At 35.4% G+C, this 14,382-nt stretch overlaps 4 protein-coding genes and 1 long non-coding RNA gene across 6 annotated transcripts in view; 2 read left to right on the forward strand and 3 right to left on the reverse strand.

Annotated features, from left to right (window-relative positions):
* LOC108727963 (protein Wnt-4) overlaps positions 1-246 on the forward strand; it is a 46,417-nt gene extending 46,171 nt beyond the window's left edge. The window contains exon 7 of the mRNA XM_018456288.1: positions 1-246. This exon is cut by the window's left edge and continues 29 nt beyond it. Within this exon, the coding sequence (XP_018311790.1) occupies positions 1-161 (161 nt within the window). The 3' untranslated portion in view covers positions 162-246.
* Positions 247-2,554: 2,308 nt separating this feature from the next.
* On the reverse strand, positions 2,555-6,346 carry LOC108727958 (UDP-glucuronosyltransferase 1-1). The gene is made up of 5 exons (XM_018456279.1): positions 5,766-6,346; positions 4,858-5,503; positions 4,376-4,721; positions 3,995-4,244; positions 2,555-3,566 (listed from the first exon to the last, which is right to left on the reverse strand). The coding sequence occupies exons 2-5, from the start codon at positions 5,223-5,225 to the stop codon at positions 3,049-3,051; spliced, it is 1,482 nt and encodes a 493-aa protein (XP_018311781.1). The 5' UTR covers positions 5,226-5,503; positions 5,766-6,346; the 3' UTR covers positions 2,555-3,048.
* Positions 6,347-7,057: 711 nt separating this feature from the next.
* Nup62 (nucleoporin 62) lies at positions 7,058-9,422 on the forward strand. 2 transcript variants are annotated; one of them, XM_018456263.1, is made up of 5 exons: positions 7,058-7,209; positions 7,287-7,619; positions 8,209-8,563; positions 8,692-8,932; positions 9,044-9,422. In XM_018456263.1, exons 2-5 carry the CDS (start codon positions 7,379-7,381, stop codon positions 9,404-9,406), a joined length of 1,200 nt encoding a protein of 399 aa, XP_018311765.1. In that variant the 5' UTR covers positions 7,058-7,209; positions 7,287-7,378; the 3' UTR covers positions 9,407-9,422. The 2 variants fall into 2 exon arrangements, with proteins under 2 accessions (XP_018311765.1, XP_018311764.1); XM_018456262.1 differs by having other exon boundaries at positions 7,059-7,230; positions 7,344-7,619.
* LOC108727947 (uncharacterized) lies at positions 7,675-12,542 on the reverse strand. The gene is made up of 3 exons (XR_001936868.1): positions 12,505-12,542; positions 12,270-12,273; positions 7,675-7,732 (listed from the first exon to the last, which is right to left on the reverse strand). It is a non-coding gene; the product is annotated as an uncharacterized lncRNA (long non-coding RNA).
* On the reverse strand, positions 9,601-11,958 carry Hus1-like (Hus1-like checkpoint clamp component). The gene is made up of 3 exons (XM_018456264.1): positions 11,621-11,958; positions 10,141-10,547; positions 9,601-9,966 (listed from the first exon to the last, which is right to left on the reverse strand). Exons 1-3 carry the CDS (start codon positions 11,670-11,672, stop codon positions 9,601-9,603), a joined length of 825 nt encoding a protein of 274 aa, XP_018311766.1. The 5' UTR covers positions 11,673-11,958.
* Positions 12,543-14,382: the final 1,840 nt, after the last annotated feature.

A 14,382-nucleotide genomic window follows, 5' to 3' on the forward strand; every position in this document is an offset into this window, starting at 1 on the left:
CATCCCTCGGTCTCGATGGATGCCGGCTGCTGTGCTGCGGCCGGGGCTACCAGACGCGAGTGCGGGATGTCACCGAGAAATGCAAGTGCCGATTCGTCTGGTGCTGTCACGTCAAGTGCGAGATGTGCCGGCACACGCGGGAGGAGCACGTGTGCAACTAAACGACAAATGCATTCCGTGATCCGGCCTATCTGCAAGAACGCGCTCGCATCGTTCTTTATATTCCGATTAATTATTCGTTGCCACTTCGCGTTATATATCCGCAATTGACGCCGTGAGAGGCTACACAACGACACGTTATATCTCGATGCGGTTTCTGCCTGACAGTCACGTAAGCATCGTTCTTCAGCGATATCGTGAGAATAATAAAATGCATTACGAGAACGTTCGCTTAAGGCCTTTGCCTCTTCATAAGAAAACACGAAAACGCTACGAAGCGCTATGATAAACGAATTCTGTATTATACGTATATTATTCGACATGTATTTATTTTAAAATGAACGACTCGTTCGAAGTCGTTTTTTATTAATGCTCACTAATGGGCATTAATTTCTATCAATGTAGATTAACTTTAGGCCCGTATTCATAGTCAGGCCTTATATTTAAGGCTTCTTTAAATTTATCTTCAGATGCTCTACGAATTATTTCATTGGCTACTGAGCATCTAAAGATAAATTTAAGGAAGCCTTAAGCATAAGGTCTGACTATGAATATGGGCATTAATCTCCTGATTCAACTTCATTTTTTTCATTTTTTTTAGTTCTAAGAATTAAGTAAAAACGATATGAAAGTATCTGCTTCACCTTCAGTTATTATATGATTCATTGACTTAAAATTTTAATTGCGTATAAGATTTTTTTATGGCTCGAACAAAATTGCTCGCGGCAATCAAAGTTCTCGGGATTATTATTATTATAACGCTAACGTAATGATACTCTTGGCGAGGTTGTTGTTGCGTAACTTATCATCAGCGGTCTGACTGTCAGGTGTCGCATTACTTACGCGAACGTTAATGCATCGAAAGTGAATGTGTTACTTTAGTTTACATTCAATCGTTTAATTTTATCTCGATCCGGACGTACTGCGGAGGAGAGGCTTGTATTCCAGGAACACATTGACGTGTGTCCATACTCGCCTTGCATTATCGGACTCGTGCAATCTGACGATTCGGGTTCTGAAATAATAATGCGAATACGGTACGGCATCAAGTTTCCCTCATCTCTTTTACGACTCTATTATATATTATCATACATATATATATATTTATTTATTCGATATAGCTATATATATCTCTCTCATATAATTAGTACGCGCATTCTTTTTATAGCGAAAATCGAGTGATAGAAGATTTCGTCGGAAATTTATCTAGATTTTTCCTCGTGACATATTTACGCATCTCGCTCGACATCGCGCACTGATGTGCCAATTTACTATTTCTGCGTGCGACAGGGAAAGAAAGAATGAAAAATGGAGCGAAAGAGAGTGAGAAAGAGAGAAAAAGAAAAAAATAGGAGCAAAGAAGAACAAAAATAAATTGTAATAGACCGCGCGCGTCGATTACTTCTTCCCCTCTGCTCTCGCACATTCGCGTATAATTACGCGTGCAATTACGCGAGTGTCCTATTTATATCGAAGTAAAGACCTCCGCACGGTGTCTCGTAGATATCTCACACTGTATATTGATGCTCTCTAGTGTTAGAATCTTCTTTTCGTCTAATTAAAGAGCAACGTAGTGAGAAGTTACGTCACGCCGGGTACGAGAACGAGCGATGCGAATTACGAAACGGACGAGCGAGACTCGAATCCGCCTCGAGATCTCCACGCCCTTGACTCGCACGAATCGGGAACAATACTGCCAATGAATGTAAATATCGTCTCACTGTTTTTCTAGACTCTACGTCCGTAATCGTTGTTGTATATACATATAAGCGTTTTCGTCGGCTTCGTTTAGGAAAATTTTTTGCGTTGCGTTTTTTCACAGTCTACACGAAATTCTCTTATCCCATCCGTGATTTTATCTCTCGCTGTAACTATTTTTTTAATATATATTTAATATGATGATAGTATGTATGGATATATATGTACACACACGATCGCTTTATCGCATGCCGCGCCAGTTAAGTCGGCAATCTAGTCATTTACGAATTTTCTGATCCCCATGTCAGCGAACACTAAGATGCTCACAACGAATTACACGCGAGATTTTGCACTTTCTTCGGCTGAAATCGTAGTAGCATAACGCATCGCGCAATTATTATTTTGGAAAATTAGATATATATATATATATGCTTTATTATTTTATAGCTATAAATATTAAATATTATCCAATGTCTTATAAACAACAGGAATCTGCAACTTCTCAAATAATCTGCCAAAATAATTTACTCAAATCGTTGAAAGGAATGTTCAAATACGTTACATAGTACCATTATATACGCATACATATATATTATGGTATTATGCAGTTATAGATACGTATTTGGAATGTATCATTAAATTTCTGCGCAAATATAAAATTGCTCCACAAATCTAATTAATTAGTGGATGACGCTTATTTGATGAATTCTATAATAAGATATTTCGCGTTATTGCGAATATATTATATGGACATAAATCATTAATGTTATTTCATGAGGTTGCATACCTATTATCTCTTATTTGTTTAGAATACGGCCTTAAGCAACGTAGATATCGCGATTCGTCCGTATATTGTAAGAACTTAGCGTTAAACGTAATCACACGAGGAATACGCTCGTGCCGACGACATACAGAACTCAGTATTGACAAACTGTAATTTATTTTCTTCATGATAATACATCACACTTCATTACACTCGTAGTATTTTCAGTCAAATTATGAGAAGGTGTTCTCGTAATAATAATAATAGTAATAGTAAAAGTTGTTTCTTCGTTAACTATGAGATAACTCCTAGATCGTAAAACCTTTGTATTCGTATGTACCTGTATTCTACGTACATTTATATAAATATATATATATTCGGAAATGTCCATGCATGTGTATATTGAGTCGAATCTCAATGGAACACGTTCATTGCATGTATCGTCCCTTCGCTATTTGCACTTTGTTAGCCGTGACGAGATATCGCGCGACGACCGCGCTGCCCGTACAGACAATCCCGATAATTATACCTACCAGAAGGCCAACGAAGAATTGAATATCTTCCGTGAGTGTCCTCGCCTGACTCTTTGGCTTATGGAACTTGTCGGTGTCATCTTTCGTCCTTGCGATATAGCCCAACCAATAGACGAGTCTATCGGAGGGTGGGTTTAGTCTGTCGCGTATCGCCACGGAAACCTTTCGTGCATTTTCACGATAAGCCACCGTCTCATAGATCTCGTTTATTATTTGTGCGATCTCCATGACCGAGGCGAAATGATCGTTCGTGGTTTTTATGGAGCGCGCGAAACCCAACTCGACTGCGCGAGCCGCGTTACGAGACTCGTGGGCGTCCCTCGGCAGACATATCAGAGGTGTCCTGTGAAAGGCAGCTTCCAGGAATTCTGTATCGGTACAATGACTCAACACCACTCGGGTTCGGCTATAACCTGTAACAATGAGGCAACAGTATTAAGAGAAAGAGAATGCCTCCATGCTATTACCGTATTATCCTCTCTTGCGCGATTATATTCAATTCAATGGCGCTTTGAAGAGTTTGCATTCGCGAGGCACGTATTTCACTTGTGCGCAAGTAAACGCCCTAGAACTCATTGTTTTCATTTACTATGAAATGTATTGTGTTGTAGGAGAGAGATAAAGGTCCCTCAATGAGAATCCTACATTGTATTTATTAAAATTGAAAATTTACATTTTTTAAAATCAATATTACATATGAAATATGTATATGTATTCTTTATAATTTGGCTACTGATTTACGCACGTGTATTAAAACAGTTTATAGTTTTTATATTTATTTCGCAATTTATTTGTTACAAAAATATCTTTTTATCAATGTATAATTATATTTATATTTTACCTATGATGTCTTGCCGATCAACATCCTCGTCAATAAAAAGATTTTCCGGCGCAACATTTGTATTGCGCTTACTCTTCCATACGAGAGCTTGACCTTCCCTCCCTTGAGGCAATTTCTTTGCCAGTTCTTGTATCAATATCTCATAATTTTCTTCTAAAAGAGCAACTATGGTACCCGTCCTATATTCGACCAATGACTTTTGCAAGTTCTCAGGTAAGGGATATGCACCTCTGCAGTGATGACAACCGACCTAAAAGCAATTTGAAATCGATATTGAACTATAGTTTTGGAAATTTATAAATATATATAGAATGTTAAAACGTTAAAAGACAAGAGAATAAATAGAATGAAGAATATATATATAATATACATTTTACAAACCTCCACGAGTAACTCTGTTAAAGATGCAAAATCAGAACGTAACACTGTATCGCCTCCCCAAAGTACTAGTCTAACATCCGAGTAAAGATGCTCCAAATCGATATTAATGTCCAGTAGATATTTGGTTGTTAATCGTAAAGCGGGAGTTAAATAATCATTCTTAACAGTAGAAAATATGGTTTTCCCTGTGAAACTTGTCGAAAGTCTCGACCAAAAGCCACCACTATGCACCGGCAGAGCAACTCTAGTGCATTCAAATGCATACAGTTCCTCATCTGGATTTTTTATCCAGATTACTGGAATTGATTCAATATGCTTCGCAAACGGAAGTAAGCAGCCATCATGTCTAAAAAAATCACAAAAGTATGCATTATATATGTAAAAGTATACGTACGAAATATTAGTTTTATTAAATTAATAAAGCTTGATTCTTTCAAATACATTATAATGAAATCATAAAACTGGTTTTAATATCAATATACCTTAATGCTGGAAATATAATGAACGTAGGCTGAAATTTTTGTACTTTCTTCAGTATTTCTTCATCCTTGAAAAAAATGTTGCATGCTTCTAGTGCATGTTCGTCAGCAGACATTGATTTATCAATGTTAACATCCAGTTGCAACACTTCAACGTCAATCAGTTTATTGTAAATATCGTTAGCAGTATGTGTTGGTATTATTAATGTTGTATCAATCCCTTGATCCGATAAAGTATTGGCCAATAACGATAGATCATATATGCTTTCAAACGCGACTACTAGAGCCGACAGAGGAGGTGCCGTCAGGGTCGAGCTGCTCGCAAACCGGAATGAATAAAAGCACGCATACAAGCCAATTAACGTCAACATTATAATTATGATTGTGCTCAAAATATTTGTTAGAATTTCTGTTTTACTTAGATGGGCCAATAAAACTTAGATGAATAACACTCAAAATTTGACTAGATCATTCAAAATTCGACTATCAATCATTTCAATATTGATATTTCATAAATTGTTTCTTGCATAAAATGGTGTATTTTCTTAGGTCATCAGTGATATAAATAAACTAGTAAACAAACTTCCAAGATTGCTGGTAAATTAGGCGTTGCACTCAGCCGGATGTTAAGTAAAGAAATCACAGAGATCTGAAAAGAAAGATGTAAACAAAATTACCAAATATGCAGAAGACGTAAAATACATTTAGAGGATATTTTTAACTTTCTCATATCTGTTTCTACTGCAATTAAGATTAACTTTAATCTTGGTTCAACTTACTCTTCATTTTTTCTAATTCTTATTATTAAACTAAAAAAAAAAAACGATGAAATTAAATTAAACCGAGATTAAAAGTTAATCTACATTAATGGAAATGGGCATTAGAATTAAAAACATAACACAGATACGTACCTTTTGTCACTCTTCAATGTCCAAACTATAGTCTGTATATACAGACGGTACAAATATCTTCATATTAATAATACAATCATCCGCATATGATTTCCTGATCGTAGTGCATCAAGTCATCCGATTTTAGACTTTAAACCGGAAGTGTCCGCGCAAACTTCGAAGCAATAAACATCTTCGGTTCCTGAGATTGTTTTTTTAAACACTCTCGCGTGACGTCTCACGTCAGATCAAACCGAAATCTAAAATTCTAAGGATGTTTTCCAAATGCGGTCCGTTTCTGACACCAAGTAAATAGGTATGGGCGGAGCACAGACCACAGCTGACGGCACCGAACGGCGTATGAATAACTCGTACCCGAACGTAGAACGTCCGCGAGGCGTCCGCGTGCGACGATAGAGATTTGGGACCCCGCGTGGGATTTGGTGGGATTTCGATTTGTCGTCGTCAGAATCGCCCTCACACTGCACCCGGCACCCGGCGTTCGTCGCCGGTAGACGGGAGAGGTGCACGCCGACCACGGGGTCCAATGGTATATTTTTCATTATCGCCACCACGTGATAATTATAATCGCAAATATACTGCGCATGTACCAATGTAGACGCAGTAGATGCCACAGTGCATTACAAATGTATTCTAAATTTTCGATTATTTTCAGCGTGGCAGTCGGAGCCGCCAGAAGGGCGAAGACATATTAGTGAAATAGATATAATACACGTTTGATATTTGACGAAAGCGAGAAAGAAAATTCTAATGCAGAAATCAGAGAGATTTCTCTCTGCAGAAATAAACTTAAAGCCTATTCTTTTTCGGCAAATAATGGTTTGTTTTACTCCAATTTATTGTGCCGCCAGTGTCATATATATAAAGGTCTGTTCTTTTTAGCTGAACTTCTTGCACTGTTCATTTTTCCTCCTTTTTTCTTCAACGTGGAGAAAAAAAGGAGAAAGATAAACGATGCAAGAAGTTCAGCTATACTCGTGTATCAGTTCAAAACTTTCTTCGAGACGAATAAAGAACCTACAAACGAAGACAGGGAGAAGCTTTTCTGCGACGCGATTGGTGGATTGGTCACCACTTTGCCGTTGTCGGATTGATTGGTGAATCAAAAGACGGTTTGTCTCGCTTGATCTTTCTGGGATGCGTTCCAAAACTGGACTCTATCAACTTCGAGTATCTTTTATCCTTGTTCTTCACCGAATGTTGAACAAGGATAACAGATACTCGGAGTTGATAGAGTCGAGTTTTGGAACGCCCCCCTGGCAATTCGACGAGCGCGAAGTCCACGAAGTGAGCACTTTAGGAACTACGCGACCGATGACGTACGTCTATATTCATGCAATTTAACCTATTTAACCATCAAGTTTGGTTTCTCGGGGTACGGTCGAAACACCAACAGATCCGGAGTACACGATGGCTACACCTCCGAATACCGGATTGTCCTTCGGTACGCCAAAACCCACGACAGGTACAATGAGCATTCTGAGCCAAAGCAGGAATAAAACATCTTCGTACTTTCTCTAGCTCCGGAGAAATCACGTCCGATATTTTGATGCACGTTGGCTATTTTCCTGTTACAAGGACTCACCGGTTTGACTTTCGGCACTCCGACCACTATGGCCACTGGAACCGGCTTTGGCCTCGGCGGTGGTATAACCGCGACAACAACATCCATATCTACTGCATCGAGTCTACCCAGTTTCACGAATCTTGCGAGCAGTGGGACGCCTATGCCCGCGGCGACGGGGCTTTCGTTCGACGCCGTGAAAGTGTCCGCAGTCCCGGCCACGGGATTTCCCATCGCGACAACCACAACGGGAAGCTTCAATTTTGGTGGAACATCAAAACCTATGACAGGTATACTTCATTTTCCGACGGAACAAACTCAGGTAGCCAAGACTGACGTATTGGCTGCGTTCAGTAGAAAAAGCAGCTTTACAACTGTTGTAAAATTCTTTAATATGATTGATCTTATCCTTAGTTGCTCGTTGAATCTAAATGTATAAACTAATCATATTTAAGATTCCTACAATAGTTGCAAAGTTGCTTCTTTGCTATAAATGCATCAATTTTTATCATTTTGATAAAAATGATGAAGCTTGCTATCCTTGGAAAGAATTTAGTGTTCTTTTTTTGAAGAAAGTTCTGGATATATTAATTGGAGTAAAACAAATTATATTTCTTATGTTACTTTTATTTCATATAAGTTATACTTCTCATAAATTTGTTTCGCTTCAACTTATTGTACACTTCAGAGATTAATTTTTTTTAGAAAGAACAAGCCTATTAAAAAAACAATATTAAGTGAAAATTGACTAATGAAATTAAACACACATGAGTGAAAAATACTTTTATTTAGTTAAGCTAAAGAACCATTTTGATCGAATAAGGCATTTTTTTCATATATATTCTATTAGAAAGATATTACATGTGTGTCGTCTCTAAGGATCCACTGGCTTAACTTTCGGTACTCCAAGCACTATGACTACTGGAGCTGGCTTTGGTCTTGGAAGTACAATTGCAACTACAACATTGGCAACAAGTGTACCAAGCTTCAATCTTCCTAGCAGTACAGCACCGACGTCTGTAGCACCAGGGCTTTCATTCGATGCCTCGAAAACAGGCATCACCACAACTTCAAATACAGGATTTTCTCTCACAGCAACTACTGCAGCAGGATTTAATTTCGGAACATCGACGACTACTTCCACTGGATTTCCTCTGAGTAAAACGACTTCTGCCGCTGTTTCAACAAGTTTAGCAGCACCTGCTACTCATACTTCCTTGGGTACTGCCACTACGTAAGTAGTTTTGCTTATTACAAAATTCATCTTCAGAATAATTGATTTATTCTTACTCATTACTAATGATAAATTCAATTATTTATTATAACAGCTAAATTTTGTTCTGCAAAAATCTTTTATTGCAGCGTTAGTTCTGCAACTGGTATTCAACCAGGTGCCATTAATTTCTGTCAGCTTGAAGAATCTATCAACAAGTGGACCTTAGAGTTGGAGGAGCAAGAGAAAGTATTTGTGAATCAAGCTACACAAGTTAATGCCTGGGATAAATTATTGATAACGAACGGGGAGAAAATAGTAACCCTGAATCAAGAAGTTGAAAGAGTGAAAATCGAGCAACAACAATTGGAGCATGAGCTGGACTATGTCGTAAGTCACATTCAATATCCTTGCAATTTTGTAGCATCTTACAATGTTAATATAAATAAAATTAATTATTAAATTTTCATCGAGTTAAATTAAAATAATTGTATCATTCAGGTTGGACAACAGAAAGAGCTGCAAGAATGTTTAGTACCATTGGAAAAGGAGCTAGCGTCTCTTTCTGTCTCGGATTCCGATCGAGAATATACGTATCGTTTGTCGGAGAATCTCGATACCCAGTTGAAACGTATGTCAGAAGATCTAAAGGAAATAATAGAACATTTAAATGAAGCAAATCGCGCTCAGGACTCCAGTGATCCTATCGTTCAAATTGGAAAAATTTTAAACGCGCATATGAATAGTTTACAGTGGCTGGATCAACAGACGGCTTTGTTGAATCAGAAAATACAACAAATTGATCAGATGCATCAGAGTTTCAGGCAAGAGAGCGAACAAAATTTACATTTAGCTTATAATTAGCCGTCGACTCATTTATATATATATATATATATATAACTTGTAAGAATTATTTTTTGTGAGTAGCTTATTTAATGAAAAATTTGAAAAAAAAACGCGTGAATGAAATATGATGTGTATGAATGAGAATCATGAGAAATATATACATATATATTTTGCATTTAAGTAATACTGTATCTAAATTTTTTTTTCTTTGCTCAAGATGCAATGGCTGGTATAAAATAATGTATCTTAATGTGATCTCCCACATCTAAAGTTAGTTTCACCATCTTCTCCTTCAATAAGTTACACTTAACACTATTCGGGTGGAGAGCGTCCCAACCTAAAAACATAGAGAGTTTCTTTATGTTAATGGTCGCAAAAATATCGTCAGTCTCTTGTTCCTCTTCGTTTTCATAAACTTGTAGTCCTTTAAAGTGAGTGGACACCGTAGCATAGTTCACATCAATTTTTATTATCAGTGTACCATGTTTATTGGCGATCATTATTAGATTAGAACTCATATTTTTCATTTTATCCGTGATGTGCCGTAGATACTTCAACTGTGGCATTTCCAGCGATATCTGAAATGATGCTGTATTTCTGCCGATTCGATCACGCACGATAAATATTGCATTATTAGATACGTTCTTTTTAGTTGAACTTTTTGCAGAATTTATCTTTTTCCTTTTCCGTGAAAAGAGAAAAAGACGAACCGTGCAAGAAGTTCAGCTAAAAAGAATAAGTCTTCTACCTACATCAAATTCGGGAATATCTGGCATTTTGTGTTCCGGCCAATCTCTACGAGGTATGAGTTTCACGGGAACGTCATGTACACACTGTCGTGAGTCCAAAGACAGGGAAGTCAGATCAATTTCAAACGTCAGACAGGGTTGTCGTTTATTTGTCAATTTAATTTTCACATTCTTCGCCATTGCCCTAAGGCTATTCAAGCTTCTGGCAAACATAGAGGCATCAAACTCCAAGTAAATCTTATTCTCCTGCTCGGTCACACCGCTCATAATATACTCTGCAAAAAAGTATTGCGGCGAGATCACCGCCCAAAGCACGGGAATATGCTCATCACCGACATTGAAACACAATTCGGTCGGTGCCAACTGCAACACGCAATACTTTGCCATTCGGGATATAGTACTAACAATATCTGAAGAATACAAAAAATGTTTATTAATCAATAAGATTTTAAGATAACGCGTCAAGATTAAAACCTGGTCTACAATGTGCTCTTTGCTTCCCGTTTCTTGCTTTTTATCACTTTTTATTTTTTTTTCGAAGAGAAAAAAATACTCAGTTTTTTCGCTTTCTGTGACCAGATGAAAGTTTAAGAACTTCGAAAGAGTCAAGAAACATATAAAAAGAAATGGGATTGTTTACAAAATGGTTTATAAAATCATAAAAAAGGAAAAAGATGAGGTAAAAAACAAAAAATAGGAAGCAAAGAACACATTATAGATTGTAGATTAGGCTTAAAAGAACTTTGGAAGAGACAAGAAACGTGATTGTTGATGAAACAGTTACAAAGAGGAGGAAAAAGACAAAAGGAAAATGGTAAGAAATAAAAGGCAAAGAGCACATTGTAGATCAGCCTTTAGCAGGGTTGTGCACTTTGTAAAATATAATAATCTACATCTATGTGTATACAATGTAAACTATGTTTTACCTATGTAAATAATCTATGGATCATGTTCCTGAAGTCTATGTTTTTTGTCATTGTAATGGACTGCGCTGAAGTTTCTATTTTACTTATATATTTTTATTTATCAATATTAATATCAGATATATTAATATTCATAAAAGTTAATTATTTCTTTCTGTATTGCATTATTCAATTTATAATTCACATATTTATAATAAGTTAGTCTTGAAGAAGCGTTACTACAGTCAAAATGAAATGTTGGAATAATAATTCGATATGTAATTTATTTTAAGTACAATTAATGATTACTTTTGGACTTACAACACAATGAAACTGAAATAATAATCATCTCACATTAAGTTTATGGATTTGAAGAATTCTTATTACGAAAAATGTTACCTCTCAGCCGAGATTACATATTTTACATTGTTTATATTGTCTAATATATGAAAAAGATTCACGTAACGAAAACAATAAATAAATATTCCATGTAAATGTAATCTTGAAATAACGGCACAACCCTGAATTTTATCATCCTTGATCTCTATGACGAGGTTAGAAACACAAAATTTAAACTTTACATGTAAAGTCCCGCATGGCACCTGCGTCTGTCATTCTGCCTTTGAACTTCATTTTTAATCAAGTCATCTGTTTATCATTGACACTTATGCTATTGCAAATGTTAAAGAAAAAATTAAGAGAATGCAAAATTGGCGCGAAAAACTGGCTGGTTATGTTGGGTTGTGTGCGATATATCGTGATAATTGCACTGTCACATGTCACCAAATGACATGGACTTCGTTTGTTTACCAGTCTTTTCTAGCACGATTTAATAATTAAATTGTTTCACGTTTTCTACAATTAAACTGTATTCCAAATTTACTCGCAGCGCAAAATTTATTAATGTTTTCCACTGAGAAACTAGTGCAACACTGATGCACACTGAGTGCAATTGAGTACAAATTTACAAAACAATTTACATATTTTCAGTGTAAATAAATAATTTAATTCTTTTAATTGCATATTCTTTGTTTTCATAATAACTTAATAATATTAAAAGGATTAATTTAATTTAATTTCGATGAGAGTTTCGGAACGTATCAATCATATGAAATAAATGGGCGAGTTTAAAACGCGACAAAGCGGCTCAATATGCTTGTCGAGCGAATGAGCATGATTGGTTCTTACCTATGGATCAACCAATCATGTTTAATTGCTTCGCAAGCAAACTTATCTGCTTTGCCGACTTGAACTCGCCCAATGTGAACTATATATATACTTTCTGAATTTTTTCTTTTTTCTTTCTTTTTACTTTTACTACAACACTATGCACTAAAATATATTACAATAAAATTACTTATAGATTTTTCAAATAATGTGGCAAAACACAAAATTGCTTGTAGAGGGCCTCCACCACCCCCGCCAGCAACTGTTGTAAAATTTTTCAATATAATTGGTTTTATACACATTTAAATCCATAAAGAATCAAAATCAAGAACCAATCGTATTGAAAAATTTTACAACAGTTGCAAAGCTAGCGGCTTTCTTTGTTGAACGCAGCCATTGTTCCACATTTTTATTATTTATATTATTTTGCAATTTATTTGATATTAAAATACAATTTATAACAAGGCGAAAAGACTTTGATATGATGAAATTATTAAGAGAAAGAGAGAGAGAGAGAGAGATAGCTTGAACGCGATGAAAGTACTGTTATAAATATATTAATGACTTTTTATCACGATATTATTAAGTTTTATTCGCAAATTAATAATTAATAATTAATAGTAAATGCGATCTACTTCTTAGTAATTCTTTTGCGTTTATCAATATTTCATTAAGCTTTGGTTTAGAAAAATTTTTGTTATCGTATGTATTTTCGACGTTTTCGTATAATCCCGCATTATTAAAAATTGTTAGTTCTATTCCTATAATATCATTTTTATTATATTTTGAACAGCATTTATGATTGTATATTGTAAACAATTGTTATTATTGTAATAATTGAATTGTATAAAGGATTTCAATAAAAGTAATATTAAAAAAATTAATGTAATGTCATTAGCGAATTACAAAATAAATTAATTAGACATAAAAAAAATATTAAAAATGTACTTACCTGCAAAAACGGGCTACTAAATTTATTAGTAGCTCGTTTTTTTTACAGGTAAGTATACCTACAAAGAAAAGAGGACCGCCGATAAAATCGGCGGGGGAAAAAAGGTGGAGGGCCTCTAACTCGTTTTTGTTAAATTAAATCTTAAATTGACAATATATGATTCGAAAAGTTTGAATTTATTCAAAGTCTCTATAATTAATATAGTAATGATAGAGACTTTGAATAAATTCAAAAACTTTTCAAAGTCTCTATCATTACTATATTAATTATAGAGACTTTGATACATATTAATAATTATATTTAGTATAAAAAACGTGCTGAAAATCTGTCTAAAGAAACATAACTTCGTAATTTCATTTTTATGCAGACGCGTATTATAAGACAAAATTCACTAAATTAACTTGTTTGAATATTCAATTTCGTTTATTAAAATTCAACAACTTTTATTTCCATAGTAGAAGATATGAAATTAAAATTTTTGTTTAAGGACTCATTAATAAACATTGTATTATTAAAAGAATTATTAAATAAAAATGTAAAGATTTTTATTGCAGAACCAGAATTCGGATTTTCTTCAATTTTACATGAATTTTGTACTGTGATATGTATCCATTTTGTATACGATCTTTTATATACAGGGTGTTTCCAAATTAAATGGCAAAACTTCGGGAGCGTGTAGAGGAGTAAAAAACTAAGAAAAAAAGTCCTATAGACATATGCTCGTTTTTGCTCCGTTTCAGAGAAATCGAAAAAAAATGTTTACATTTCTTGCCATATCTAGCACCGACATATTTGATTACATTTTCCACTTTCTGTTATGAATTTGTCAGTCGCTCTTTGAAAGCCTTTAACAGTAGATGAATTTTGTCTTTTGCAATATGCCGCGTACGTATTCTAATAGTGAATATGCTGATATGGTTTTTGTATACGGTTTCTGCAACGGTAATGCTTTAAAGGCGGTGCGAGAATATGCACGACGATTTCCAAACAGAAGAGTGCCAAACCGAAGAGTGTTTATGTTGACATTTAATAGATTGCGAGAGACTGGATCATTTTCAATTCGACAAGAAAACAACCGATTTCAAGCAGCGTTACGAAGAGATTTGCAGGCAGGGAATCGTATTTTACAACATTTTGACAATCATCCTGAGACCAGCGTTCGGAATGCGTCGGCTGTATTGGGAGTGTCACCACAAACAATTTGGCGAACTGTAAAAGGAGATA

The sequence above is a fragment of the Mycetomoellerius zeteki genome, unplaced genomic scaffold, assembly GCF_001594055.1.
Source record: "Mycetomoellerius zeteki isolate Tzet28-1 unplaced genomic scaffold, Tzet1.0 scaffold565, whole genome shotgun sequence".
NCBI lineage: Eukaryota > Metazoa > Arthropoda > Insecta > Hymenoptera > Formicidae > Mycetomoellerius > Mycetomoellerius zeteki.

Excerpts from the sequence above, each read along its gene's own strand:
- LOC108727958 (XM_018456279.1), bottom strand. The coding sequence starts at position 5,225 with ATGTTGACGTTAATTGGCTTGTATGCGTGCTTTTATTCATTCCGGTTT. Across the intron at positions 4,722-4,857 it reads ATTATATTTCCAGCATTAAG|ACATGATGGCTGCTTACTTC; the intron begins GTATATTGATAT and ends TGATTTTTTTAG. Across the intron at positions 3,567-3,994 it reads TGATCGGCAAGACATCATAG|GTTATAGCCGAACCCGAGTG; the intron begins GTAAAATATAAA and ends TCATTGTTACAG.
- Nup62 (XM_018456262.1), top strand. The coding sequence starts at position 7,176 with ATGGCTACACCTCCGAATACCGGATTGTCCTTCGGTACGCCAAAACCC. Across the intron at positions 7,231-7,343 it reads TACGCCAAAACCCACGACAG|GACTCACCGGTTTGACTTTC; the intron begins GTACAATGAGCA and ends TCCTGTTACAAG. Across the intron at positions 7,620-8,208 it reads AACATCAAAACCTATGACAG|GATCCACTGGCTTAACTTTC; the intron begins GTATACTTCATT and ends GTCGTCTCTAAG.
- Hus1-like (XM_018456264.1), bottom strand. The coding sequence starts at position 11,672 with ATGAAGTTCAAAGGCAGAATGACAGACGCAGGTGCCATGCGGGACTTT. Across the intron at positions 10,548-11,620 it reads TGCCATGCGGGACTTTACAT|ATATTGTTAGTACTATATCC; the intron begins GTAAAGTTTAAA and ends TGTATTCTTCAG. Across the intron at positions 9,967-10,140 it reads CAGATATTCCCGAATTTGAT|ATATCGCTGGAAATGCCACA; the intron begins GTAGGTAGAAGA and ends GCATCATTTCAG.